The sequence below is a fragment of the Haliotis rubra genome, unplaced genomic scaffold (assembly GCF_003918875.1).
Source record: "Haliotis rubra isolate DU_JTF1 unplaced genomic scaffold, ASM391887v1 Scf82, whole genome shotgun sequence".
Lineage (NCBI taxonomy): Eukaryota > Metazoa > Mollusca > Gastropoda > Lepetellida > Haliotidae > Haliotis > Haliotis rubra.
In genome coordinates this window covers 1-27292 of record NW_025767546.1, presented here as the reverse complement: position 1 = coordinate 27292, position 27292 = coordinate 1, and the positions used below count along the sequence as shown (strand labels likewise).

The 27292-nt window shown below is 43.4% G+C and overlaps 1 protein-coding gene across 1 annotated transcript; it reads right to left on the bottom strand.

Moving 5' to 3' along the window:
* Nucleotides 1-5097: 5097 nt before the first annotated feature.
* On the bottom strand, nt 5098-13863 carry LOC124262005 (metal cation symporter ZIP14-like). The gene is given in 9 exon segments (XM_046696416.1): nt 5098-5202; nt 5771-5958; nt 6610-6809; nt 6841-7010; nt 7196-7324; nt 7584-7738; nt 7741-7752; nt 9289-9472; nt 13242-13863. Coding segments are annotated over 9 exon segments (1425 nt in total). The 5' UTR covers nt 13524-13863.
* Between the last annotated feature and the right edge of the window lie 13429 nt (nt 13864-27292).

Sequence of the window (27292 nt, the reverse complement as noted above, 5' to 3'; positions counted from 1 at the left end):
TCAACATCGGGGTGGCCAACATCAGCAATGACACAAGACTTTCAGGAGGAAGCACACTGACCACTACAGGACGAGGTAGAGGTTGTGGGATGACATTCCTGACCAAGGCCTGTCGAGATGGACGGACGTATCTAGTTGCTTTCGAAATTGACATGTTATATACGCACATGTTCGATGGACACCAGACACGTACTGGACATGGATCGAGGGATTGTACTGCTGTACATATATTTGGCGTCCATGGGTGTGACGGAAGGTTGTGGGGACGGTCAACGCGTCCCTTGACCTGTCACACTGCCATGACCACGAAAGGGACCATGCCATGGGCAGTGATGCTTTACAGTGGGCAGTGATGTTGTGTTGACCATGCTAAGCGTACTGATGATGGGACAGTATAACTGGACGAACAGCTGAAGGTCGTGGTCGAATGTTTTGCTCTTGTAATTGATTTCTCTCTCACTGATCTTATGTAGGTCAGGATGCTGCGGGGTGGCTCAGCTGTAACATTTACGATGTTTGAGCGTAAAAAATTGCTTTTAACACTTAAAACACTTTCACGAAGTACTCCGTTTTTCACATGTAAATGAATCTGTGACGAATTTCTTACTCGTGGATTTTATTTACGTAATGGCCCGATGCACGTTTCAGAGCTATGATGGGTAGTCAAGGTAGTCGATTGTGGTTTATGTCGATGTGTTGCTCTATGGTGGTTGTGGTCTAGGGGGCGATTGTGGTCTAGGGACGATTGTGGTCTATGGCGATTGTGGTCTAGGGGGCGATTGTGGTCTATGGCGCGAGTGTAGTCTATAACGATTGTGGTCTTTGGCGATTGTGCTCTATGGTGATTGTGGTCTAGGGGCGATTGTGGTCTAAGGCGATTGTGGTCTAGGGGCGAGTGTGGTCTATGGCGCGATTGTGGTCTATTGCAGTTGTGGTCAGGGGCGATTGTGGTCTAGGGGAGATTGTGGTCTAAGGCGATTGTGGTCTAGGGGGCGATTGTGGTCTATGGCGGTTGTGGTCTGAGGCGATTGTGGTCTATAGCGATTGTGGTCTAGGGGGCGAGTGTGGTCTATGGCGGTTGTGGTCTAGGGGCGAATGTGGTCTATGGCGATTGTGGTCTAAGACGATTGTGTTGTTAATGGCGATTGTGGATTAAGGCGATTGTGGTCTGAGGCGATTGTGACCTAAAGGCAATTGTGGTCTAACTATATGGTCTTTCAATTTACAAACTACATACAGGAACAATGCATGTTAAACAACATGCACATAAACAAATACTCTATAATATAGCATATTATGAGCACGCAGCCCTGCTAAAGATAATATAATGTTTTGCTGTTTTTTCTATCTGGAAGAATCGGCTTTCACACGCAAGTTCAGTAGAATAACACACTGAATATGGACCACTTATCCCTATGTATACAGAGATATTCTATCTGTCAGTGTGCAGTCTCCATAGGAGGCTAAATCCCTATGTCGGTTGGATCCCCGGCGAAAGTCTGAAAGTTCCCAAATTATCAATTAAACGCTTTTACTTGGGCTGCTTTTAAAAAAAAATATCAGTGGACCGTGTTATCAAATTTTAACGGATTGGGGAAAAGGGTAAATGCAAATATTTACCTTTTGTTAAATGACCATGAGTGTACAAAGATCAGAGGAGGAGTTCGATGTCGTCTGTCGTCTGACATTTAATCAAAGTGAAAGTATTAAGAGTTATATATTTTGGTCGGTGTTTCAGCATGATGAGTTTGGGCTTGCTGTGAGTACACGTGACAGAACAAGATACATGCCGTGACTTCGTGAACAGCTATGAGGCACACAGTCTAACCAGCAAGCGTCTGTCACCGTTGTATCCGGTTGTAGCTCGGCAGATGACGCAGATGACAGTTTAACAGCTGTCACAGCTGTCTCCTCTAGTGGACAGAATATACAGAACAAGAGACTCTGTATTGCCATGCCAACATCAGCCTGTACTCTGGTGAATTCTAGGCCAGTATGCGGGCAGCGTTTCAGAATAGAAAGATTGTCCATTGTATAAACCTTGGAAACTGACAATACAGCAGTATAATCCGGAGTAACACGGTTTCTCTGAGATTTGCCATGAAGGGTCATCTCTGGCATACACTCACTCGATTAAATATATAAATATTGCTTTGTACAGCCAGTCATGTCCTTACTGTCGTATGTATTCAATAGTTAATGTATTACACATGCCAAACATTTCAGCTTTACCTAAGAGTCATGTTCGTACAACATGTATCAACATACGCTGGTCATGGTTAAGAGGTTTTGACTAGTGTTCATATTGAACTTGTGCTGAGGTTACTGGAATTGGGGGCAGGGATGCATGGTATCTTTTATTGATTTCTACTGCCACAGATGGCATGGTTATAGTTGATTTACTGGTAATGGGTCAGCGTTGCAGTGTATCTTGATTGGATCTGCTGGAATTCGGGTCATCGACAAAGGACATCTTGACTCGCCCAGATGGTTTTAGGATCAGTGTTGCAAGTGTTTGATTGGTTCAGCTGGTATCAGGGTCAGTGTTACAGAGAGCATGTTGATTGGTTCTGCTGGTATTAGGGTCAGTGCTACAGGAGCATGTTGATTGGTTCAGCTGGTACTAGGGTCAGTGTTACAGGGCATGTTGATTGGTTCTGCTGGTATTTGGGTCAGTGTTACAGGGCATGTTGATTGGTTCAGCTGGTACAGATAGGGTCAGTGTTACAGGGCATGTTGATTGGTTCTGCTGGCATTAGGGTCAGTGTTACAGGGCATGTTGATTGGTTCAGCTGGTACTAGGGTCAGTGTTACAGGGCATGTTGATAGGGTAGCGTTACAGAGGCATGTTGATTCTGCTGGTATTAGGGTCCAGTGTTACAGGGCATGAACATGTTGATTGGTTCTGCTGGTATTAGGGTCAGTGTTACAGAGCATGTTGATTGGTTCAGCTGGTACTCAGGGTCCAGCTGTTACAGTGTTACAGAGCATGTTGATTGGTTCTGCTGGTATTTACAGGGCATGTCATTGGTTCTGGCTGGTACTAGGGTTGCTGGCAGAGCATGTTGATTGGTTCAGCTGGTATTAGGGTCAGTGTTACAGGGCATGTTGATTGGTTCTGCTGGTATTAGGGTCAGTGTTACAGAGCATGTTGATTGGTTCTGCTGGTACTAGGGTCAGTGTTACAGGGGCATGTTGATTGGTTCTGCTGGTATTAGGTCAGTGTTACAGAGCATGTTGATTGGTTCAGCTGGTACTTGGGTCAGTGTTACAGAGCATGTTGATTGGTTCAGCTGCTGGTATTACAGGGTCAGTGCTGTTACAGAGCATGTTGATTGGTTCTGCTGGTAACTAGGGTCAGTGTTACAGAGCATGTTGATTGGTTCTGCTGGTATTAGGTCTACAAGCATTAGGTTCTGTCCAGTGTTACAGGGCATGTTGATTGGTTCTGCTGGTATTAGGGTCAGTGTTACAGGCCATGTTGATTGGTTCTGCTGGTATTAGGGTCAGTGTTACAGAGCATGTTGATTGTTTCTGCTCAGGTTACAGGGCAGGGTCAATGTTACAAGTTACAGGGCATGTTGATTGGTTCTGGTGGTACTAGGGCATGTTGATTGGTTCCAGGTGTTACAGAGCATGTTGATTGGTTCTGCTGGTATTAGGGTCAGTGTTACAGGATTGGGTTCTGGTGAACTAGGGTCAGGTATTTACAGCACGTTGATTGGTTCTGGTGGTACTAGGGTCAGTGTTACAGGGCATGCTGATTGGTTCAGCTGGTATTAGGGTCAGTGTTACAGGGCACGTTGATTGGTTCTGCTGGTACTAGGGTCCAGTGTTACAGGGCATGCTGATTGGTTCTGCTGGTATTAGGGTCAGTGTTACAGGACATGTTGATTGGTTCTGGTGGTACTAGGGTCAGTGTTACAGGGCATGTTGATTGTTTCTGCTGGTATTAGGGTCAGTGTTACAGGGCACGTTGATTGGTTCTGCTGGTACTAGGGTCAGTGTTACAGGGCATGCTGATTGGTTCTGCTGGTACTAGGGTCAGTGTTACAGGGTACTAGCATGTTGATTGGTTCTGGTGGTACTAGGGTCAGTGTTACAGGGCACGTTGGTTTTCTTGCTGGTGGTGAAATTGCAACTTGAAGTATGTGAACAACGTTAACAGCATCAGCATCAGCATCAACATCAACAACGTCAAGACGGGCGTGGTATCTGACTGTAAGGAATACTGACACGAACGTGTTATATAATATAGTTTATTGTTTTCACACAACACCTAAAATACATACAAGATACTATTATCCATTATCACAGAGCAAAAAGACAAACAACCTGTAAATCTGCACCATGGTATGCATTGTCTTAGAAGAAGAAAGATCAGATTTGACCTTGAGTTCACAGTTCATACATCTGTTTACGGGTGCACAGTTATCTGTGGGGTGCGCTTCAAAGGTATATCCGGGTATGTACAGCTATATCCAGGAAACAGCTGCGAAAGGAGGAGCGTTGGCGGGGACCCTGTATGAAGTGTATTTGTAACTCAAACACTTCCTTGTCAAAGACTCATCTAACATATAGTCAGATCAGAGAGACCCATGCAACTAACATGTGACCCTTATCAAGCGTTGGCCGTGTGGTTTTACGGTCGCCATTCACGCAACTGACTTCCTCGTATGACGTATAGAATCCAGCGTCAGCGTCGTTTGTGTAAAATTCATACGGAGTATTGTCAGTACGGCTGTGCCCAATTACCCAATACTATTAGTGTCCTATTCCCGTACCTCCGGTATTTGTTGTGACGTATGCTCCCCTATGTTGTTCTTTACATGTATTTGTTTTATAATGACATACACTTAGGCAGATACTGTACATAGAGGGATCATTGTTTACCTCCTATTGCATTGCTTCGTAAGTGAAATATGGTGGAGGGGTTTAACTGAATGGTCGTAACTGCATTGTCTCTGAATAAGAAGAATGGTATATAGTTTGTATTCAGACCAATGTCCAACTCCACAAGACAACCGCTGGAAGACAGTTTGTAGTCAACTTAAGATCACAGTTCGATTTCTCCTGCATATGCAGCCACAAGGATGATTATACCAAAAGCCTAAACACAAACCAAGAAGCTGCAGTATCGATAAAAGATGGCCCTGTCTCCTCTTTCAATGCCTTGTCAACAGCGTGTCCCATTTCCGGAATCTGTGAAGGAGAAAAGATATCGTCACTATTCGTGGAACACAATCAAAGTGCTTATACCTGATTTCTAAATGAATTTCAATGATACAAAGCGTTGATATATTTTACAAATGGCTATTGTGAACTAAATACATCATTCGTAACTACTCGTGTCATTCAGGCAAGCCGGATGGCGACTCGTAACCTCTCGGCCATGTTCACGACTGGGCCTTGTTTAAGCGCAAACGGGCACGGAGATGAAAATAGTCTAGGACTATTTCCAAAGAAAGATAGCCCAAACATGGCTACTCCAAGAAATATTATAATACAACACGAAAGTCACTTTAAGTAGGTTTCTTAAGTGTTAACAAATATCAGTAACAAGGTAATTGTTAATCACGGAAATAATAATGAAAATCGATAATCGCAAAGAAACTATTTGACTCATTTCACATTTTACTACACTCGATTTGATTGGTTTGCCACGGTTCTTGGCAATAATGGCGTACTATTCACGTACGAGTGTTCTTGTAGGTCACGGAAAGAGGCGAGTAGTTACGAATATAAATACATAGATAGCACACGCTCGTACCATGTCAGCGAGGGGCACATAAATAAATATGCCTCCTGCTATTGCAAATATCCACTGGTTTGCAGACGTCGTCTCGCCTAGAAAGATGCCCACTATGACTCCTGGAATGCCCATGGCGGCTGACAATGTGTTGTAGGTTAAAGCTTGCTTCATCGTCATCCCCGAGTGAAGCAGGATGGAAACATCACCTGCCGCCAGTATAAAGTGCATGTTAGATCGGTAGTGTACGTGACTAGGCACATAGGTAGATATTTGTTGAAATTACAGGTTTGGAACACTGGAGGAATGAATAGCTTTCAATCTGAAATAATGAGAGACTCTTTCATTGCATGAAATCGGGTAGGAAACCTCAACAAACCACTTAAAACATTAGGTCGCAAGCCATACGATCAAGGATACCTGTAGTCCCGTATTGGACAATATCTGCCAAGCAAATAAAGAATCTATACAATCTTGTCGATGAATGTGTTTTGATGCACCGGTGTCTACATGCTCAACACCATCCAGCTACAACAGTAAATGTGGGAGAAGTAGGTTCAAGTCCATGTTAAAGATTATCTCAGTCCTATCACGATGTGTCAGCTTAATGTAAATGCCAGAAGTAATGCAATTCTTAAATGTATACCCGCGAGCACAGGGTGGTTCTGACAAACCCAGCAACATGATCAATGTAAACCGGGGATCAAACCAATGATTAAAGATTACATGCTTTGGACTCTCTCTGGGCCGCCGCCTCGGACAACTGAGACCCACTCCCTGATATTTGTGACAGTAGACATCCTGATATTGGGAATTTCTGATGAAGAACAGCATGTCATATAGAACATATAAGAACCTACCTAGCTCATGGGGTATTTCTTCACAGAGTATGGAGATGGCTAAAGTGAGACCTGTCGTGATGTTTTCTGTGAAAGCTGCGCCGACAGATAAACCATCCACTAATTTGTGTATAGCATCCCCAAGAAGGACCATCCAAGCCACGGTAGCTATCTGCTGCTTGACTTTCCCGCCGGCGTCTGCTTCAACATCACTGGTCTTCCTGATGTCCGTCCGTTAATGCTGGTGTGTGTGTGTGTGCGTTGCCGTTGCTTGCCCCGTTCCCAATCACGGTAGTGGTCACAGCAACAGGCAGGTCGCTGTTGTTGGAGTCAGTGTCCTCGCTTGCCGACGAGGTCGTGCTCATGGTGACAGTGCTCCCAACCTCTACTGAGATCTCCGCCACGGTCCTCTCTTTAGCTGACTGATGAATGCAATGTGAATCCATCAGAGGAAGTCAGGGATTTGTATTTATGTTACATTAAATATTGTTCACGTATTCGGCAGGGTCAATTATTAAAATGTTTGCTCTCACGCTTTTTGAAATTTTAAGAATTTTTACCTTTATGTTATACACCATGCATGATCTGTTGGTGTTGGTCTTCCTACCTTTATTTGGTGAAATGCTATCTTCAGGATTCGCTCAAGCAGTAGTACAAAGACGATCCCTCCAAGAACAGAGCAGGCTTTCCACAGGTACGTGTCTTTGGTCTCCTCGATGTACATCAGGTGCATGGACTGTAACATACCACACAACAGTATACCACACAACAGTATACCACACAACAGTATACCACACAACAGTATACCACACAACAGTATACCACACAACAGTATACCACACAACAGTATACCACATTATCTTAGAGTGACAATAACTTTAGAATTTCACATTCTGTGGGTGAACACTACACCCTGGACGAATGGTATTTATCACATTTTCGGTACTTGGTGGTTCTAAATTTCTCGTCGTTTTATGCACCTCGGGAAGACCTACCTCCGGTATAAGTACAACTATGCCGGCTCCAGCCTGTGTGCCTATCGCAACGGCCACAAGAAACATCAGCAGTTTCTGGAAGAAGGAGGAGTTCATCAAGGGCGTGAGGAAAGCCCCGAGGTTGGAGATGAGACACACAGTGAGCACTACGCCGAGCCGTAACCCCATGCTGTGAGGGGAAGCAAATGACATCAGAGATGAGACACAGTAGGCACAACACCCCAAACATAGTTGTCCCCTTATTCGTGGACACAACTAACATCAGAGATGGGACACAGTAGGCAGAACACCCCAAACATAGTTATCCCCTTATTCGTGGACACAACTAACATCAGAGATGGGACACAGTAGGCAGAACACCCCAAACATAGTTATCCCCTTATTCGTGGACACAACTAACATCAGAGATGGGAGACACAGTAGGCACAACACCCCAAACATAGTTGTCCTCTTATTCGTGGACACAACTAACATCAGAGATGGGACACACAGTAGGCAGAACACCCCAAACATAGTTATCCCTTATTCGTGGACACAACTCACATCAGGGGTGAGACACAGTAGGCAGAACACCCCAAACATAGTTATCCCTCTTATTCGTGGACACAACTAACATCAGAGATGAGACACAGTAGGCAGAACACCCCAAACATAGTTATCCTCTTATTCGTGGACACAACTCACATCAGAGGTGAGACACAGTAGGCAGAACACCCCAAACATAGTTATCCTCTTATTCGTGGACACAACTCACATCAGAGATGGGACACAGTAGGCAGAACACCCCAAACATAGTTGTCCCTCTTATTCGTGGACACAAATCACATCAGGGGTGAGACACAGTAGGCAGAACACCCCAAACATAGTTGTCCCCTTATTCGTGGACACAACTAACATCAGAGATGGGACACAGTAGGCAGAACACCCCAAACATAGTTGTCCCCTTATTCGTGGACACAACTAACATCAGAGATGGGACACAGTAGGCAGAACACCCCAAACATAGTTATCCTCTTATTCGTCACCGTCTTATTCGTGGACACAAACTAGCTACATCAGAGATGGGACACAGTAGGCAGAACACCCCAAACATAGTTATCCCTTTATTCGTGGACACAACTCACATCAGAGATGAGACACAGTGTCCCATAGTTATCCCCTTATTCGTGGACACAACTAACATCAGAGATGGGACACAGTAGGCAGAACACCCCAAACATAGTTGTCCCCTTATTCGTGGACACAACTCACATCAGGGGTGGTGACAGAGTAGGCAGAACACCCCAAACATAGTTGTCCCCTTATTCGTGGACACAACTAACATCGGAGGTGAGACACAGTAGGCAGAACACCGCCAAGATAGTTGTCCACGAATGAGGGGGCAACTAACATCAGAGATGAGACACAGTAGGCAGAACACCCCAAACATAGTTGTCCCCTTATTCGTGGTTACAAAAAACATCAGTGATGAGACACAGTAGTAGGTACAACCCCAAGGTAGGTATCCCCATGTTACGTGGACATAAATAGCAGCAGAGATGAGACAGAGAAGTAGGCACAACCCCAAGATAGTTATCCCCTTATTCGAGAGACTCACAGAAGATACAACCATGTTATCCCTTGTTACGGTACGTGGACACAAGTAACATCAAAGTTGAGACACAGAGTTACAACCTCCACGTCAAAGAACAACCCCATTCAGTACCTTCTGCGTCTGTAGGTTTCCGAGGTCCTTCATCTTTTTCTGTGTCGGCATGCTGTTGGGCCCGGCAGTGGTCCTCTTCTAGGGCAATGACAATAGCAGGAAGCGCGTGTAACAGAGAGGACGAGTTGATGCTGGCATTCACAGCGTATGCGTTGAATACATCTTCACTGCGGGCGCACTTCGCCTATATTTCAGAACAGATGACTCCAGTGTTACTTTATGAACATCACAGTTGAGTAGGGCCTCTAGGAGACCCACCTTGTTTCATGGGGTTCAGTACATTCTACATTGATCTAACATCTAAAATCCTTGTTGTCTCAATTTGTCGTTCTTAGCTTAAATTATATTAGCATTATTACTTGGTGTACTCCGGTCGAATGTTTTTCTGTGTTCTTATATCGGAATCGAAATGACACGAATGTATGCAAATATGGCACTTATCAGGAATTCAGAATTTATGGATGTCAACTTATGGACACAATGTTTCGGAGTATATGATTGGTCCTAAATCGGATGTTCCCCACAATAAAGAATTTTGACATAAAAATGTTCAACCATATCCGTATAGCCTGTAAATGCCATTCAAAGACTTGATGACTTGATGACAAATGATGGACAGTAGAACATACGTTCAACACGTCTTGTTTCATTTCCATGACGTGTTTGTTCGCGTCCTGGTGCATCATTGTAGCATTGAAGATTTCAAATCGGAAATTCTCATTATTCCAATTATCTGTAACTTTAGCGTCTCGCTAGATCAAGTATATTCTATAATTCGAGATTTTAAAAATATTGAAAGAAACTTGAAATCACGACAAAATAATCGAAATTACGAAAATTGTATCTAAGTAACGAGAAAAAACACAAATTATCGAGGAATTGAAAAACGAAATAATATCTAAAATTTCGAAGTTTTTATTACAATCAAGAAGGGATCCTGGGAAACTGTATTGGTTGTCAACATTGAAAGGCTAGCCCACCATGTCCCGGTGAAACATCGGTGTTCATTCTACTGCTCATATAAATATTTTATACCGGTTCTGTTTGTCAGTTGTCACACTATGCATGATTTACAAAAAATGTAAGAACCATGTCGTACTAGTCTAATACACTTCCACTTAATGTTTAAGCATGAAACGTTACTTTTATTTCATTGTAAGTTAGCGATCAATACAGTAAGCCAGTAGCAACTATAACGCTAAATGAAGTGAATACTGAATAAGGTTTAGTGAGAGAAAAGTGGCACATCATATTTAATAGCTGAATTAATGTATGCAAAAAATGTTCCGACTCCTAAATGTACAATTTGAAGTGTATATTGTTCTCACTAGACATAAATGGTAAAGTCTGGGTTATTGTGAAATAATGCCAAGCTAGACGGGTCTGTGAGGTCTTCTTCCTGCTCAGGATGACATTAATCTGTGTTTTATTGCGTTACGGTAATACCCATCTATTAAATAACAGTAGCTATGACGTCACATGTGCCCTCGTTGTGCACGTGTCTGTAACTCAGGCTTGGCAGGTGAGATGGGCCCTGAACGTTCACGTTTTCGTACTTGTCATGAAGAGGTTACACTTTGTTATAAGCAAGGAACCAGGAACTCAAACTCATGCTTGCAAAACAAACTACTTGTCTACCACGAGAAAAAAAATCAAAATTTGGATGTGTATTGGAACCTAACAGATACATTTTATTATGTGGGGTAATATAAGAGAAGTATTGTAACGTGGCCACGTATTGTTCAACGCCACCATCAGCAGTTATCCAGCTATAGGACGTTGGTCAGTAATACGCGACCCTGGACCAGTGAGTGAGTGAGCATGGTTTTACGCCGTTTTAGCAATATTCCAGCAATATCACGGCGGGGACACCACAGGTGGGCTTCACACATTGTGCCCATGTGGGGAATCGAACCCGGGTCTTCGGCGTGACGAGCGAATGCTTTAACCGATGGGTAACCCCACCGCCCCGACCCTGGACCAGACAATGTAGAGATTGGCATCCTGAAAATCAATCTATGCAACTGGGGCAAGATGGCGTGCATCTATCACATCACCAAGTCTGACAACCCGGTCCCGTTAGTCGCCTCTTACTAAAATGCATGGGTTGCCTGAGACCAGTTCTAACCTGAGTGAGTGAGTGAGGCTTTACGCCGCTTTTAGCAATGTTTCAGCAATATCAAGGCGGAGGACACCAGAAATGGGCTTCACACATTGTACCCACTTGGGGAATCGAACCTGGGTCTTCGGCGTGACGAGCGAACGCTTTAACCACTGGGCTACCCACCGCCCCAGTTCTAACCTGAACCTTCAAGGTAATATTTTAAAGTGTGAAATATTTAGTATATGAGAGATACTTTGAAATGTGTGTTGGGGTCTTCGTGATTCATTGTAATGTTCAGTAGAATATATTGGTTACATTTTAATATGTATTAGAATCTAAGAGATGCAATTTAATATGTACTGGAATCGAAGAGATACAATTTTAATGTGTGTTTGAATCTAAGACACAAGAAGTTGAAATATATCTTGAAAACTTTGGGTGACCACAACAAGATCAAGCCTATTTCCGCATAACAGAAACCGTGCTTTTACCATTTTAAATATTTATGGAAGGTCTGTTACATTTTGTAAAGGAGGAAGAGCTGTCGGTGAAACATACACGTAGTTCAACCAATGTAGCCACAAGAGTAAGACAAAACACTTGTCTGGCTTCAGAGAATCATTCCAGTTAAGACGAGTTAAGACGTTTATGCATAATAAAATAAAATATAAATAAAATTAAAAAAGGGAAAGACAAATACGGGTGAGAAATCATCTGAACGTTGTCTCCATGTTTAGAAATAGGGTATGAGAGAGGGTTACAAGGCTATACAGGAATTGTGTCAGGTATGACATCTGAGAGCATGTGTGCATATCTATTGTCCTGAATATTCAAAAGCCTAATCATGAGTGAACCTGCAAGTTAGGTCATCCTGGAGGTCATACCAACAATGCAACATTACAAATGTCACTCATAGGACGCGTCTCTAGCTCATGACACCGTGAGTACCCAAAGGTCATGGTAAACGCGAGGATGGAATTGATGTATCATGAGTACTCTGTTACACAAGCACGCATCTATAGGATAATACTTTTGTTTGCCATGTTGTTACACAGACATATATACCCTCATACCAATCATGTCTACAGACTACTGCATGGTATTCGAGAAAATACAATACAAATATAATCTGTATTGTTCATAGTGCTTTTTCGGGCAAAGAGCTTTAGAAATATAGTCCATCTTGCCCCCAGTTAGAAATATTACTACGTTACAATTTTAATATGTTTTACATTACTATGTTGACGTTTGCAAGTATACAACAGTTATAGGTTATGTGAACTTGTGTGTCTGGAATACGAAACACAAGCAAATTAATGCGAGAGTTATTTATTTCAGATAACTTATAGCATTTGCGGCATATGAACCATTGAAGCCATTCCAAAGTAAGATATCTGATCCAAACAATAAATGTATACAAGTAGATTAGTAACTTTAACATCGCTTCTAACAATATTTCAGTTACATCAGTTTAGTGTGTGAAAAAATCCGAAGTGATGCTGTCCTTACACGTTTACCAATTTGATGCAACGAGTACATAGGAATCAACCATAGGAGCCAGTCAGGGGTCGGAATCAAATACACGGGATACTGGCTAGTCCAAGGGTCGCAGATCTGCACAACGAATTGCGATACCTTACATGCCGCATTGTCACGTTCACGAATTTTCATTTCTTTCATGCAGAAAACACACATACTGTTTCATAAACAAAGACGTCTGATTACTTCGTATGTTAGGTTTTGAATGCTTCGGGAAACCACGTAGTGAACATTATTAATCTATAGTATTTAAATATCACGCGTTCCCACTATTGCCAGTGAATACAGATGTAGACGGTGCTTGACTTACCTGGCCGCAGGTGGTATTCGCAGTGTTGTTCAGAACTGTTTGGCACCAAGCATCATCATTTACAGCATCAGTCTCCGATCCCAAGATCCCATCCTGTCCAAAATTCTGCTTTACATGCAACTTAAGACTACTGAATAGAGCGTGGAACTCGTCCTGAGTTAAGGAGCTGCTGGACGAGTATTTCGAGATGAGCGTGTCTGCGTTCATCAGGGGTGAAAAACCCTCAACGACCGCCGTCGACGATGCCGTAGGGAGAACAAGGAAGAGCAGCAACAGCGACATCCTACTTTTGGCTGGAGGGAAGGTGGCACAGGGTGCTGGATGTGCGACTGCTCACTGCGATGACAAGGCGCTAACCACGTCTGGCCCGGTGTGACAGCTACTTTAATACCAGCAACTTCTTTATTATGAGACATGACGTTTGCGACTGCAGTACAGATTTCAAGCCAGCGCATGGGCTGTCCAATCACCTGCCTGCTACATGGTATCTCCCAGCTCTCAGATACCAAGTGGTCACGGGGATGATTTATTCCCCACTTGTAACATGACTTACTCTGACAACGCCATACCAAAACCCCTTCCACACACTGACACACTCATGTAGGCTCTGGTCACAAGGAAATCACTCTTCCAAGTCAGTGTCCGCACTGATGCACAAGCTTTCTACTGAAACTGCTCAGAGTTGTTATTTATCTATTGTGCAATAGAACCCTTCGTCTTTCAGTATAGAACAGGCACCTATTTCATGCTGATACAAATGCATATTGAGCAGACAGACGTGGGTTCTAGTCTGTCCATTATATATTTCTGTACATATGTGTACATGTAATACAAAGCCGCCCCGGGCTGCATCACACACTGGGCGCACATCACCACGTGCTCAATGGTAGATGAGGTTTTTTCTTTTCTACATACACATAAACTATTTAGGGGGAATGGAATTATTTCATGGTGGATTCTTCAAAACTCAAAGGATTTACTTTGTGCAATCTCAGAAAAGAACTGAATTCAGTTCTGTCAAAATGTCTAATCTTTTAACACTATTTTCCAGTTAACAACTTAAGGGAAACTTTGCTTGATCATTGACATAGTTACTATATTCAGAGGTTCAAGCAGTTTGTCAGAAATGACAGCAAATGTCATCTGAAGTTTGAGAAAACAATATGTGAAATGCTTGACTTTCTTATCTATAACATCAATGTAACAGGTGTAGCTAAGACATTCAGTCGAGAAGAAGGCATTAGGCCCAGTGGACTTGTTGCTCTATACAAACGAATAACAAATTTCTGTCCGGACTAGATTGGCAAAGTCATTACTGGGGAATTTGGGCAAGTTAAATTAAACTTTGGGTATAGCGATGATCTAATCTCGGTCAATAACGGTCAACTGACCATTTCCCTTCCACTGATTTACCCGGTTGAAATAACAATAAATGTAAGCATCCAAAGCGCATTATCATTTTGATGTTAGATCTTCGTATAACGATTCAAGTGACAAAAAACTGAAGTCTGGGACCATGTTACTTCAGAAAAGTTAATGAAACACTTCCTCCGTCGGTGTGTTATTTTAATGAAATATAGACGTTTTGCCAGCTAAAAGTGGGGAGAACAAATTATTTAAAGTAGATGAGTCTAGCTGGGCTTAATCATTTGATTTTAACAAAAATATCAATGTTTTACTGTAAGAACTGGACAGGCCTATGTAGAGACGTGAGGTGAAGGCTGTAGTAGTCTCCGCAACACTGACTCCTTGTCACGCCATAGTCACCAGTGTTCCATCAATGACGATAAACTATAGACACAGCGGTGATCAATACAAGGAGCATAATCCCATTCAGTTAGGTTACAAAGTCACCCACTTGGTCGTCTTGTAGGACAATCATGGATATGACTACACACAAAACCAAAACATTGATACACAGTTTCAAGTATGGGAGGTGATGTTTCGAGAGTGACGATTGTAAATTAGGTTGTCTTGAAGCGTCAGTTTGTGTTTACATTTGTTTTATTACTCGCCTGTTGAAAATGCCACTGACATTTTAGCAGTTAATACACAGTGGTAATACCAAAACACGTGCTCGTCGGAACTACTTTCGTTACCAAATACATGTGCAGTACCCCACAGTTATCACGAACCGGACCTCACAAGGAACCGCTAAGTTTAGTTTGCTATAACATGCATTTGGACTAAACTATATGTGTGTGTAGATGTATTATTGTGTAAAACACATTAAATTTATGACGTGGATCGCGACCACATCTGTATTTTACATACGACAGTGAAATATTGTATTCAAAACCGTGACCTAGTTTATTGATATCTCCAGAGTTCTATCAAATGATGGTTTAAAATATATTAAAGGACAAATAAAACTTAAAGTACTAAACTTGCTCCTGTGAAATATCAGTATTCTGAAATTTGTGAACAGTACAGGAATATGGCCCGTTTCCGCTTGCTTCGTTCGTCCACTGCCAGAAGTATTCAGTTGTTTCCGAAAACTGGTATTCTATAGATCCACAGGAGGCCGATGGGGAAAGTCATTATTCAAACTATTCAAGAAACACATGTTACCACATGGCTCCCTTGTCTATATCCTAAAACAATGAATATCTTATGTTTGCAATGACCACCTAGCATGTAGTATACCCCACACACAACGATTTGGTTTGGGGTGAGCTGACAAGTATTTCGGCTACAGTACGACAAGAGCGATCATTGTCGGAGGAAAGCCAAGGCGAAGCAAGATATCTACTTGGTTGAAAACCATGACACAGGTATCCTGCCATGAAACAAAGAATTACAGTTAGATTATCATATCGGATTCGAACAAGGAGTATCGGATAATGCCTGTGAAAATCATGTGGCGTCTTAGTCGATTGAGCGTCCGCGTCCTGTCCACAGCGAACGGAACAGCCTGAACAGTAAATTACACACCTATACTCATGGAAACGTATAAGGGAACACATGAAAGTACGAGTTTTCCTATATTCTTTTCCAGGTTTCTTCACAAGGTGTGTATTGCACTGTGAGTGAAAGTCTGGAAATAAATAAAGTAAAACTTGTACTTTCATGTGTTCCTTCATTCGTTTCCATGAGTATATTTCCATATTCTATGCTTTTAAATTTGAAAGTAAACATTCACTGACATCTTGTTAAACATAATTCTCCATTTTAGTTCGTGACTATAAATGTATTATTTTGTTTTGAAAATATGATTTTGAAGAAAGATTTTCCTTTTAATTCAGTTGGTGTGGGTCCGTATGGTGTTAAATCATCTGGACTTGGATTACGACCTATAACTAATGGTATGATTATCCGACTTCATAAACATACACATATAACAAGTTGATCCTCCCCTAGGTCGCGGGAAGCTGCCTCCATGCAGCAGGTCTCAACTGTAGACGCCCTCGTGACCGCTGTATATTTCTCGATGTTACATTGTCGACAGATGTTAATTGGCTTGTAACGTGGGGCTGATCAGGCTAACAAGTGACGTTATTTATGCGCATGCAATATGATATACTGGCAGAGAATTAATATATCAACAAGAATGAGAGTTTAGAACGTGCATGAGTAGAGTTTAGTAGGAAATGTTAAGAGTGTAGCGATCACCAGATGCTTCTAAACAAGTCGCATTTTCAGAAGAATACAATGCAAATGGTTACAATGAAATTAATCATGACTTTTGATAATGGTCCTGTGGGATCTGTCTTGTTAGTCACATCTGTTAACTTCTTTCGAAAACTTTTCTATAAACCGTAAAAGAAATAGGCCACGCCCACTTACGAATTACTGAGATTTACCAAAATAGAGAGAGGTGTGTGTGTTTTGAGTGTGTTTTGAGTGTGTGTGTGTGTGCGTGCGTGCGTGCGTATGCGTGCGCGCGAAAGAGATCGTTTAGTGCGTGTACAGTACAACCAGAAATTATTGAGAATTTAAGATTGTAATTTTTTATATTTTTTTAACTCATTACTCACATACTAAATGTGAATATTAGCAGAACATAACTCCAGATTCAAAGACAGGTGAACAGTTAGTATTTTGTCAAGTCACCATGGGCAGCAATGCAGGCTTCAATGCGGCGGGGCATACTTCTGATCAAAGAAGTTAGAAAGTCGTGGTCCATGCTGTGCCAATATCGGACCACCTCTCCTTTCATTTCAGCAATATTTGTCATGTTTTCAGTTTGTTTGGTCCAAAATTTCAGTGTATTAGGAAACAGCCACACAGAACTTTCATCTGTGAACCTCACATTGTCCCAGTTAAAATGTCTATGCTGTAAGCACCAGTTCAACCTTCACTCCTTTTGTTCAGGTTTCATGATCGGTGATGGAATTCCTCGACTTATCTTCCAACCCATTGCATGCAGCTCAGTTCTAATTGTCACCTTACAGACAGCCACAGTTCCTCTATCAATCATATCCAGCCTTAAGTTTTCTAAACTCCTTCGTTTTTTTTTAGAAACACGTTACCAAGCCGCCTCCTGTCACCGACAGTCAATTTTCTGGGCCTACCTGCCCCTCCCTGGTGCTCAATGCCATATCCATTTGCAATATTTTTCAAAACACGATAAACAGTGGACAAAGGGATGCCTGTTCTACTTGAAATTACTTTAGCTGATCTGATGTCCTTGTTATAATACTCTAAAATCAACTTCCTCTTCTCTAAATCATCCATACTGAGGATCACTGAAAATGTCGTCTGCTAGCAAGTAAACAAAAGGGGATAACTCTTCACAAACTAATGAAAAAGGATTAACGGAGTTGTCTCTCTTGAATGAAACCAAGCACTTGATAGCTGGTCAAGGTTGTTTATACTAGAAATCTAATTAAACATACTCCTAAAATTCTCAATAATTTCTGGTCATACTATAAGTGATAGTTTAGTGTGAGATTGTTTAGTCTGTGAGACATATTGTTGTTGTTGTTGCTGCTGCTGCTGCTGCTGTGTGGGTGGTGTCTTTATTAGGAAGTTCATATTTGGAACTGTTACTTTTTATGAAATGACTTGTTTCTGATTATGCCTAATATCAACTGTTTTCCCATCGCCGTGCTTGACCTCTCCGGCCATGTTCAGTTACACTTAATGGCTTACCAGGACTGACGGCTCGTGTGTCAGACATAAGTCGCTATCAGAATAACAGATGCGTTATGCAATTAGCCTAACGACAATAGTGGATAATTCATTGTGAGACAGAAGTGGAACTCTGCCCGACACCAGTGTCGCCTTATGAGTACAAAGGCACCTATAAGCAGCCTGAACTTGAGAGAGTCACTCACACACTCACATGTGGAGTTCAGTATGGCGGGTCATGACACGGTGTCATTGCGTCAGTATGACCTATCGACTCTGCCATTATGTCAGTTGTTTCATATCCTCAGATATGTCACACAGTCTTCCCTTCCTGCATCCGACAGAATAGTCCTGCATCTCCGCACCAACTAACACTAACTATTAGCCTACACCAATAAACACATGCTACAAAACACTGGTCCCTGCACACACAGACTTCATCAGTGTACACCCACTACCATTGTATTACCCTTGTTCCCTGTACACACAGACTTCACCAGTGTACACCCACTACCATTGAATAACTCTTGTTCCCTGTACACACAGACTTCACCAGTGTACACCCACTACCATTGAAAAACTCTTGTTCCCTGTACACACAGACGTCATCAGAGTACACCCACTACCATTGAATAACTCTTGTTCCCTGTCTACACAGACTTCACCAGAGTACGCCCACTACCATAGTATAACCCTTCTTCCCTGCACATACAGACTTCACCAGAGTACGCCCACTACTTTACTATAACCCTAGTTCCCTACACACACAAACTTCACCAGAGTACGCCCACTACTATAGTGCAACCCTTGTTCCCTGCACACAGACTTCACCAGAGTACGCCCACTACTATAGTATAACCCTTTCTTCCCTGTACACACAGACTTCACCAGAGTACGCCCACTACTATAGTATAACCCTAGTTCCCTGTACACACAGACTTCACCAGAGTACGCCCACTACTAAAGTATAACCCTTGTTCCCTGTACACACAGACTTCACCAGAGTACGCCCACTACTATAGTATAACCCTTGTTCCTGTACACACAGACTTCACCAGTGTACACCCACTACTATAGTATAACCTTTGTTCCCTGTACACACAGACTCCACCAGAGTACGCCCACTACTATAGTATAACCCTAATGTTCCCTGTACACACAGACTTCACCAGAGTACGCCCACTACTATAGTGCATAACCAATGTTCCCTGTACACACAGACTTCACCAGAGTACGCCCACTACTATAGTACAACCAATGTTCCCTGTACACACAGACTTCACCAGAGTACGCCCACTACTATAGTACAACCAATGTTCCCTGCACACACAGACTTCACCAGAGTACGCCCACTACTATAGTACAACCAATGTTCCCTGCACACACAGACTTCACCAGAGTACGCCCACTACTATAGTATAACCCTTGTTCCTGTACACACAGACTTCACCAGAGTACGCCCACTACTATAGTATAACCCTTGTTCCCTGTACACACAGACTTCACCAGAGTACGCCCACTACTATAGTATAACCCTTGGCCCTGCACATATAGACTTCACCAGAGTACACCTACTACCATTATATTACCCTTGTTGCCTTTACACACAGACTTCACCAGAGTACGCCCACAACTATAGTACAACCCTTGTTCCCTGTACACACAGACTTCACCAGAGTACAACCACTACCATACTATAACCATTGCTCCCTGCACACACAGACGTCAACAGAGTACGCCTACCACTATAGTATAATCCTTGCTCCCTGTACACACAGACTTCACCAGAGTACGCCCACTACTAAAGTATAACCCTTGTTCCCTGTACACACAGACTTCATCAGAGTACGCCCACTACTATAGTATAACCCTTGTTCCCTGTACATACAGACTTCACCAGAGTACGCCCACTACTATAGTATAACCCTTGTTCCCTGTACACACAGACTTCACCAGAGTACGCCCACTACTATAGTATAACCCTTGTTCCCTGTACACACACAGACTTCACCAGAGTACGCCCACTACTGTCCTATAACCCTAGTTCCCTGTACACACAGACTTCACCAGAGTACACCCACTACCATACTATAACCTTTGCTCCCTGCACACACAGACAACCAGAGTACGCCCACTTACTATACTATAACCCTTGTTCCCTGTAATAATACACAGACTTCACCAGAGTACAACCACTACCATACTATAACCATTGCTCCCTGCACACACAGACGTCAACAGAGTACGCCCACTACTATGCTATAACCCTTTTGCTCCTGCACACACAGACTTCACCAGAGTACGCCCACTACTATAGTATAACCCTTGTTCCCTGTACACACAGACTTCACCAGAGTACGCCCACTACTATAGTATAACCCTTGTTCCCTGTACACACAGACTTCACCGGTGTACGCCCACTACTATCCTATGACCCTTGTTCCCTGTACACACAGACTTCACCAGAGTACGCCGACTACTATTCTATAACCCTTGTTCCCTGTACATACAGACTTCACCGGTGTACGCCCACTACTATCCTATGACCCTTGTTCCCTGTACACACAGACTTCACCAGAGTACAACCACTACCATACTATAACCCTTGCTCCCTGCACACACAGACGTCAACAGAGTACGCCTACTACTATAGTATAACCCTTGTTCCCGTACACACAGACTTCACCAGAGTACGCCCACTACCATAGTATAACCCTTGCTCCCTGTACACACAGACATCACCAGAGTACACCCATTACCATAGTATAACCCTTGTTCCCTGTACACACAGACTTCATCAGAGTACGCCCACTTCTATAGTATAACCCTTGTTCCCTGTACACACAGACGTCATCAGAGTACGCCCACTACTATAGTATAACCCTTGTTCCTTGTACACACAGACTTCATCAGAGTACGCCCACTACTATAGTATAACCCTTGCTCCCTGTACACACAGACGTCATCAGAGTACGCTAACTACTATAGTATAACCCTTGCTCCCTGTACACACAGACTTCACCAGAGTACGCCCACTACAATACTATAACCCTTGTTCCCTGTATACACAGACTTCACTAGAGTACACCTACTACCATTGTATAACCTTGTTCCCTGTAAACACAGACTTCACCAGAGTACGCCCTCTACCATGCTATAACCCTTGCTCCCTGCACACACAGACGTCATCAGAGTACGCCGACTACTATAGTATAACCTTTGTTCCCTGTACAGAGAGACTTCACCGGTGTGCGCCCACTACTATAGTATAACCTTTGTTCCCTGCACACACAGACTTCACCAGAGTACGCCCACTACTATAGTATAACCCTTGTTCCCTGTACACACAGACTTCACCGGTGTGCACCCACTACTATATAACCTTGTATAACCCTTTGTCCCTGCACACACAGACTTCACCAGAGTACACCCACTACCATAGTATAACCTTTGTTCCCTGTACACACAGACTTCACCAGAGTACGCCCACTACTATAGTATAACCCTTGTTCCCTGTACACACAGACTTCACCAGAGTACACCCACTACCATAGTATAACCTTTGTTCCCTGTACACACAGACTTCACCAGAGTACGCCCACTACTATAGTATAACCCTTGTTCCCTGTACACACAGACTTCACTAGAGTACACCTACTACCATTGTATAACCTTGCTCCCTGTAAACACAGACTCCACCAGAGTACGCCCACTACCATGCTATAACCCTTGCTCCCTGCACACAGACGTCATCAGAGTACGCCTACTACTATAGTATAACCTTTGTTCCCTGTACAGAGAGACTTCACCGGTGTGCGCCCACTACTATAGTATAACCTTTGTTCCCTGTACACACAGACTTCACCGGTGTGCGCCCACTACTATAGTATAACCCTTGTTCCCTGCACACACAGACTTCACCAGAGTACACCCACTACTATAGTATAACCCTTGTTCCCTGCACACACAGACTTCACCAGAGTACACCCACTACCATAGTATAACCTTTGTTCCCTGTACACACAGACTTCACCAGAGTACGCCCACTACTATAGTATAACCCTTGTTCCCTGTACACACAGACTTCACCAGAGTACACCCACTACCATAGTATAACCTTTGTTCCCTGTACACACAGACTTCACCAGAGTACGCCCACTACTATAGTATAACCCCTTGTTCCCTGTATACACAGACTTCACTAGAGTACACCTACTACCATTGTATAACCTTGCTCCCTGTAAACACAGACTCCACCAGAGTACGCCCACTACCATGCTATAACCCTTGCTCCCTGCACACAGACGTCATCAGAGTACGCCTACTACTATAGTATAACCTTTGCTCCCTGTACACACAGACTTCACCAGAGTACACCAACTACTATAGTATAACCTTTGTTCCCTGTACACACAGACTTCACCAGAGTACGCCCACTACTATAGTATAACCCTTGTTCCCTGTACACACAGACTTCACCAGTGTACACCCACTACTATAGTATAACCTTTGTTCCCTGTACACACAGACTTCACCAGAGTACGCCCACTACTATAGTATAACCCTTGTTCCCTGTACACACAGACTTCACCAGAGTACGCCCACTACTATAGTATAACCTTTGTTCCCTGTACACACAGACTTCACCAGTGTACACCCACTACCATAGTATAACCTTTGTTCCCTGCACACATAGACTTCACCAGAGTACGCCCACTACTATAGTATAACCCTTGTTCCCTGTACACACAGACTTCACCAGAGTACGCCCACTACTATACTATAACCGTTGTTCCTTGTACACAAAGACTTCACCAGAGCACACCCACTACCATTGTATAACCCTAGGCCCTGCACATCACCAGAGTACACCCACTACCACCGTATAACCCTGGGCCCTGTACATACAGACTTCACCAGTGTGCACCCACTACCATTGTATAACCGTTGTTCCCTGTACACACAGACTTCACCAGAGGACGCTCACTACCATTGCATAGCCCTTGTCTCTGCTCACACAGACTACACAAGTGTACGTCCACTTTCATTACGGTAAATTTTAAGGTCACAAAAATTGTAAATCTTGAAAACATAAAACTATCATTTTTAGACTTTGCTCTGCTCCTCTCCCTCAGACAAAGGAGGTGGTCCCCAACTATCCAAACGATTTAAGTTATTGGTTGAACAAATATGTCTCAGGACGGACAGACAGATGGATGGACGAACGGCACACTTTTATAACTATATACCTCTTCATCAATGGATGATGGGGACAAAGTTGTCCTTTAACTCACCAAACCTGTGATGTGTACATAGTCTAGATTAGACTAGGTAATATAACAGATCAGCTGTGAATGGGTACCTCGTAAGGATGGGAAAGCCACATTAACTCGGTGCGCCAAGTGGCTGAAAGAGTTGTATGATCCTCGGGGAGTTGAGATTGATAATACGATGTGCCGAATTTGACATCCATTGGCGGATCCAGATCTCCCCTTTGAAAATGACTTAAGACCATATAGAAGGTTTCTTTTGCGTTGGCGGAGCCAATGGGGAGTTCAGGGTTCGAATCCAACACTTCCAAATCTCTTGTACAGATGCACAATCGAATTCCCAACAATTTTGCCTGGACGGGTCAAGTCGCTAAAACGTACCGTTTGGCAGTTACTTTTGTTTTCAGCAGTTTTCTGAGTAGTTTGCTCCACAGACTTCACACAGACTTCACCAGAGTACGCCCACTACTATAGTATAACCCTTTGTTCCCTGTACACACAGACTTCACCAGTGTACACCCACACTACCATAGTATAACCTTTGCTCCCTGTACACACAGACTTCACTAGAGTACACCCACTACCATTGTATAACCTTGTTCCCTGTACACACAGACTTCACCAGAGTACGCCCCTACTATACTATAACCGTTGTTCCTTGTACACAAAGACTTCACCAGAGCACACCCACTACCATTGTATAACCCTAGGCCCTGCACATCACCAGAGTACACCCACTACCACCGTATCACCCTGGGCCCTGTACATACAGACTTCACCAGTGTGCACCCACTACCATTGTATAACCGTTGTTCCCTGTACACACAGACTTCACCAGAGGACGCTCACTACCATTGCATAGCCCTTGTCTCTGCTCACACAGACTACACAAGTGTACGTCCACTTTCATTACGGTAAATTTTAAGGTCACAAAAATTGTAAATCTTGAAAACATAAAACTATCATTTTTAGACTTTGCTCTGCTCCTCTCCCTCAGACAAAGGAGGTGGTCCCCAACTATCCAAACGATTTAAGTTATTGGTTGAACAAATATGTCTCAGGACGGACAGACAGATGGATGGACGAACGGCACACTTTTTATAACTATATACCTCTTCATCAATGGATGATGGGGACAAAGTTGTCCTTTAACTCACCAAACCTGTGATGTGTACATAGTCTAGATTAGACTAGGTAATATAACAGATCAGCTGTGAATGGGTACCTCGTAAGGATGGGAAAGCCACATTAACTCGGTGCGCCAAGTGGCTGAAAGAGTTGTATGATCCTCGGGGAGTTGAGATTGATAATACGATGTGCCGAATTTGACATCCATTGGCGGATCCAGATCTCCCCCCTTTGAAAATGACTTAAGACCATATAGAAGGTTTCTTTTGCGTTGGCGGAGCCAATGGGGAGTTCAGGGGGTTCGAATCCAACACTTCCAAATCTCTTGTACAGATGCACAATCGAATTCCCAACAATTTTGCCTGGACGGGTCAAGTCGCTAAAACGTACCGTTTGGCAGTTACTTTTGTTTTCAGCAGTTTTCTGAGTAGTTTGCTCCACAGACTTCACACAGACTTCACCAGAGTACGCCCACTACTATAGTATAACCCTTTGTTCCCTGTACACACAGACTTCACCAGTGTACACCCACTACCATAGTATAACCTTTGCTCCCTGTACACACAGACTTCACTAGAGTACACCCACTACCATTGTATAACCTTGTTCCCTGTAAACACAGACTTCACCGTTGTACGCCCTCTACCATGCTATAACCCTTGCTCCCTGTACACACAGACGTCATCAGAGTACGCCTACTACTATAGTATAACCTTTGTTCCCTGTACAGAGAGACTTCACCGGTGTGCGCCACCTACTATACTATAACCCTTGTTCCCTGCACACACAGACTTCACCAGAGTACGCCCACTACTATAGTATAACCCTTTGTTCCCTGTATACACAGACTTCACTAGAGTACACCTACTACCATTGTATAACCTTGCTCCCTGTAAACACAGACTCCACCAGAGTACGCCAACTACCATGCTATAACCCTTGCTCCCCTGCACACAGACGTCATCAGAGTACGCCTACTACTATAGTATAACCTTTGTTCCCTGTACAGAGAGACTTCACCGGTGTGCGCCCACTACTATAGTATAACCTTTGTTCCCTGCACACACAGACTTCACCAGAGTACGCCCACTACTATAGTATAACCCTTGTTCCCTGTACACACAGACTTCACCGGTGTGCACCCACTACTATAGTATAACCCTTTGTCCCTGCACACACAGACTTCACCAGAGTACACCCACTACCATAGTATAACCTTTGTTCCCTGTACACACAGACTTCACCAGAGTACGCCCACTACTATAGTATAACCCTTGTTCCCTGTACACACAGACTTCACCAGAGTACACCCACTACCATAGTATAACCTTTGTTCCCTGTACACACAGACTTCACCAGAGTACGCCCACTACTATAGTATAACCCTTGTTCCCTGTACACACAGACTTCACTAGAGTACACCTACTACCATTGTATAACCTTGCTCCCTGTAAACACAGACTCCACCAGAGTACGCCCACTACCATGCTATAACCCTTGCTCCCTGCACACAGACGTCATCAGAGTACGCCTACTACTATAGTATAACCTTTGTTCCCTGTACAGAGAGACTTCACCGGTGTGCGCCCACTACTATAGTATATAACCTTTGTTCCCCTGTACACACAGACTTCACCGGTGTGCGCCCACTACTATAGTATAACCCTTGTTCCCTGCACACACAGACTTCACCAGAGTACACCCACTACTATAGTATAACCCTTGGTCCCTGCACACACAGACTTCACCAGAGTACACCCACTACCATAGTATAACCTTTGTTCCCTGTACACACAGACTTCACCAGAGTACGCCCACTACTATAGTATAACCCTTGTTCCCTGTACACACAGACTTCACCAGAGTACACCCACTACCATAGTATAACCTTTGTTCCCTGTACACACAGACTTCACCAGAGTACGCCCACTACTATAGTATAACCCTTGTTCCCTGTATACACAGACTTCACTAGAGTACACCTACTACCATTGTGTAACCTTTGCTTGTTCCTGTAAACACAGACTCCACCAGAGTACGCCCACCACCATGCTATAACCCTTGCTCCCTGCACACAGACGTCATCAGAGTACGCCTACTACTATAGTATAACCTTTGTTCCCTGTACACACAGACTTCACCAGAGTATGCCCACTACTATAGTATAACCTTTGTTCCCTGTACACACAGACTTCACCAGAGTACGCCCACTACTATAGTATAACCCTTGTTCCCTGTACACACAGACTTCACCAGTGTACGCACACTACCATAGGTATAACCTTTGTCTCCCCTGCACACTACCATAGACTTCACCAGAGTACGCCCACTACTATAGTATAACCCTTTGTTCCCTGTACACACAGACTTCACCAGAGTACGCCCACTACTATACTATAACCGTTGTTCCTTGTACACAAAGACTTCACCAGAGCACACCCACTACCATTGTATATAACCCTGGCTCCCTGCACATCACCAGAGTACACCCACTACCACCGTATAACCCTGGGCCCTGTACACACAGACTTCACTTCAGTGTGCACCCACTACCATTGTATAACCGTTGTTCCCTGTACA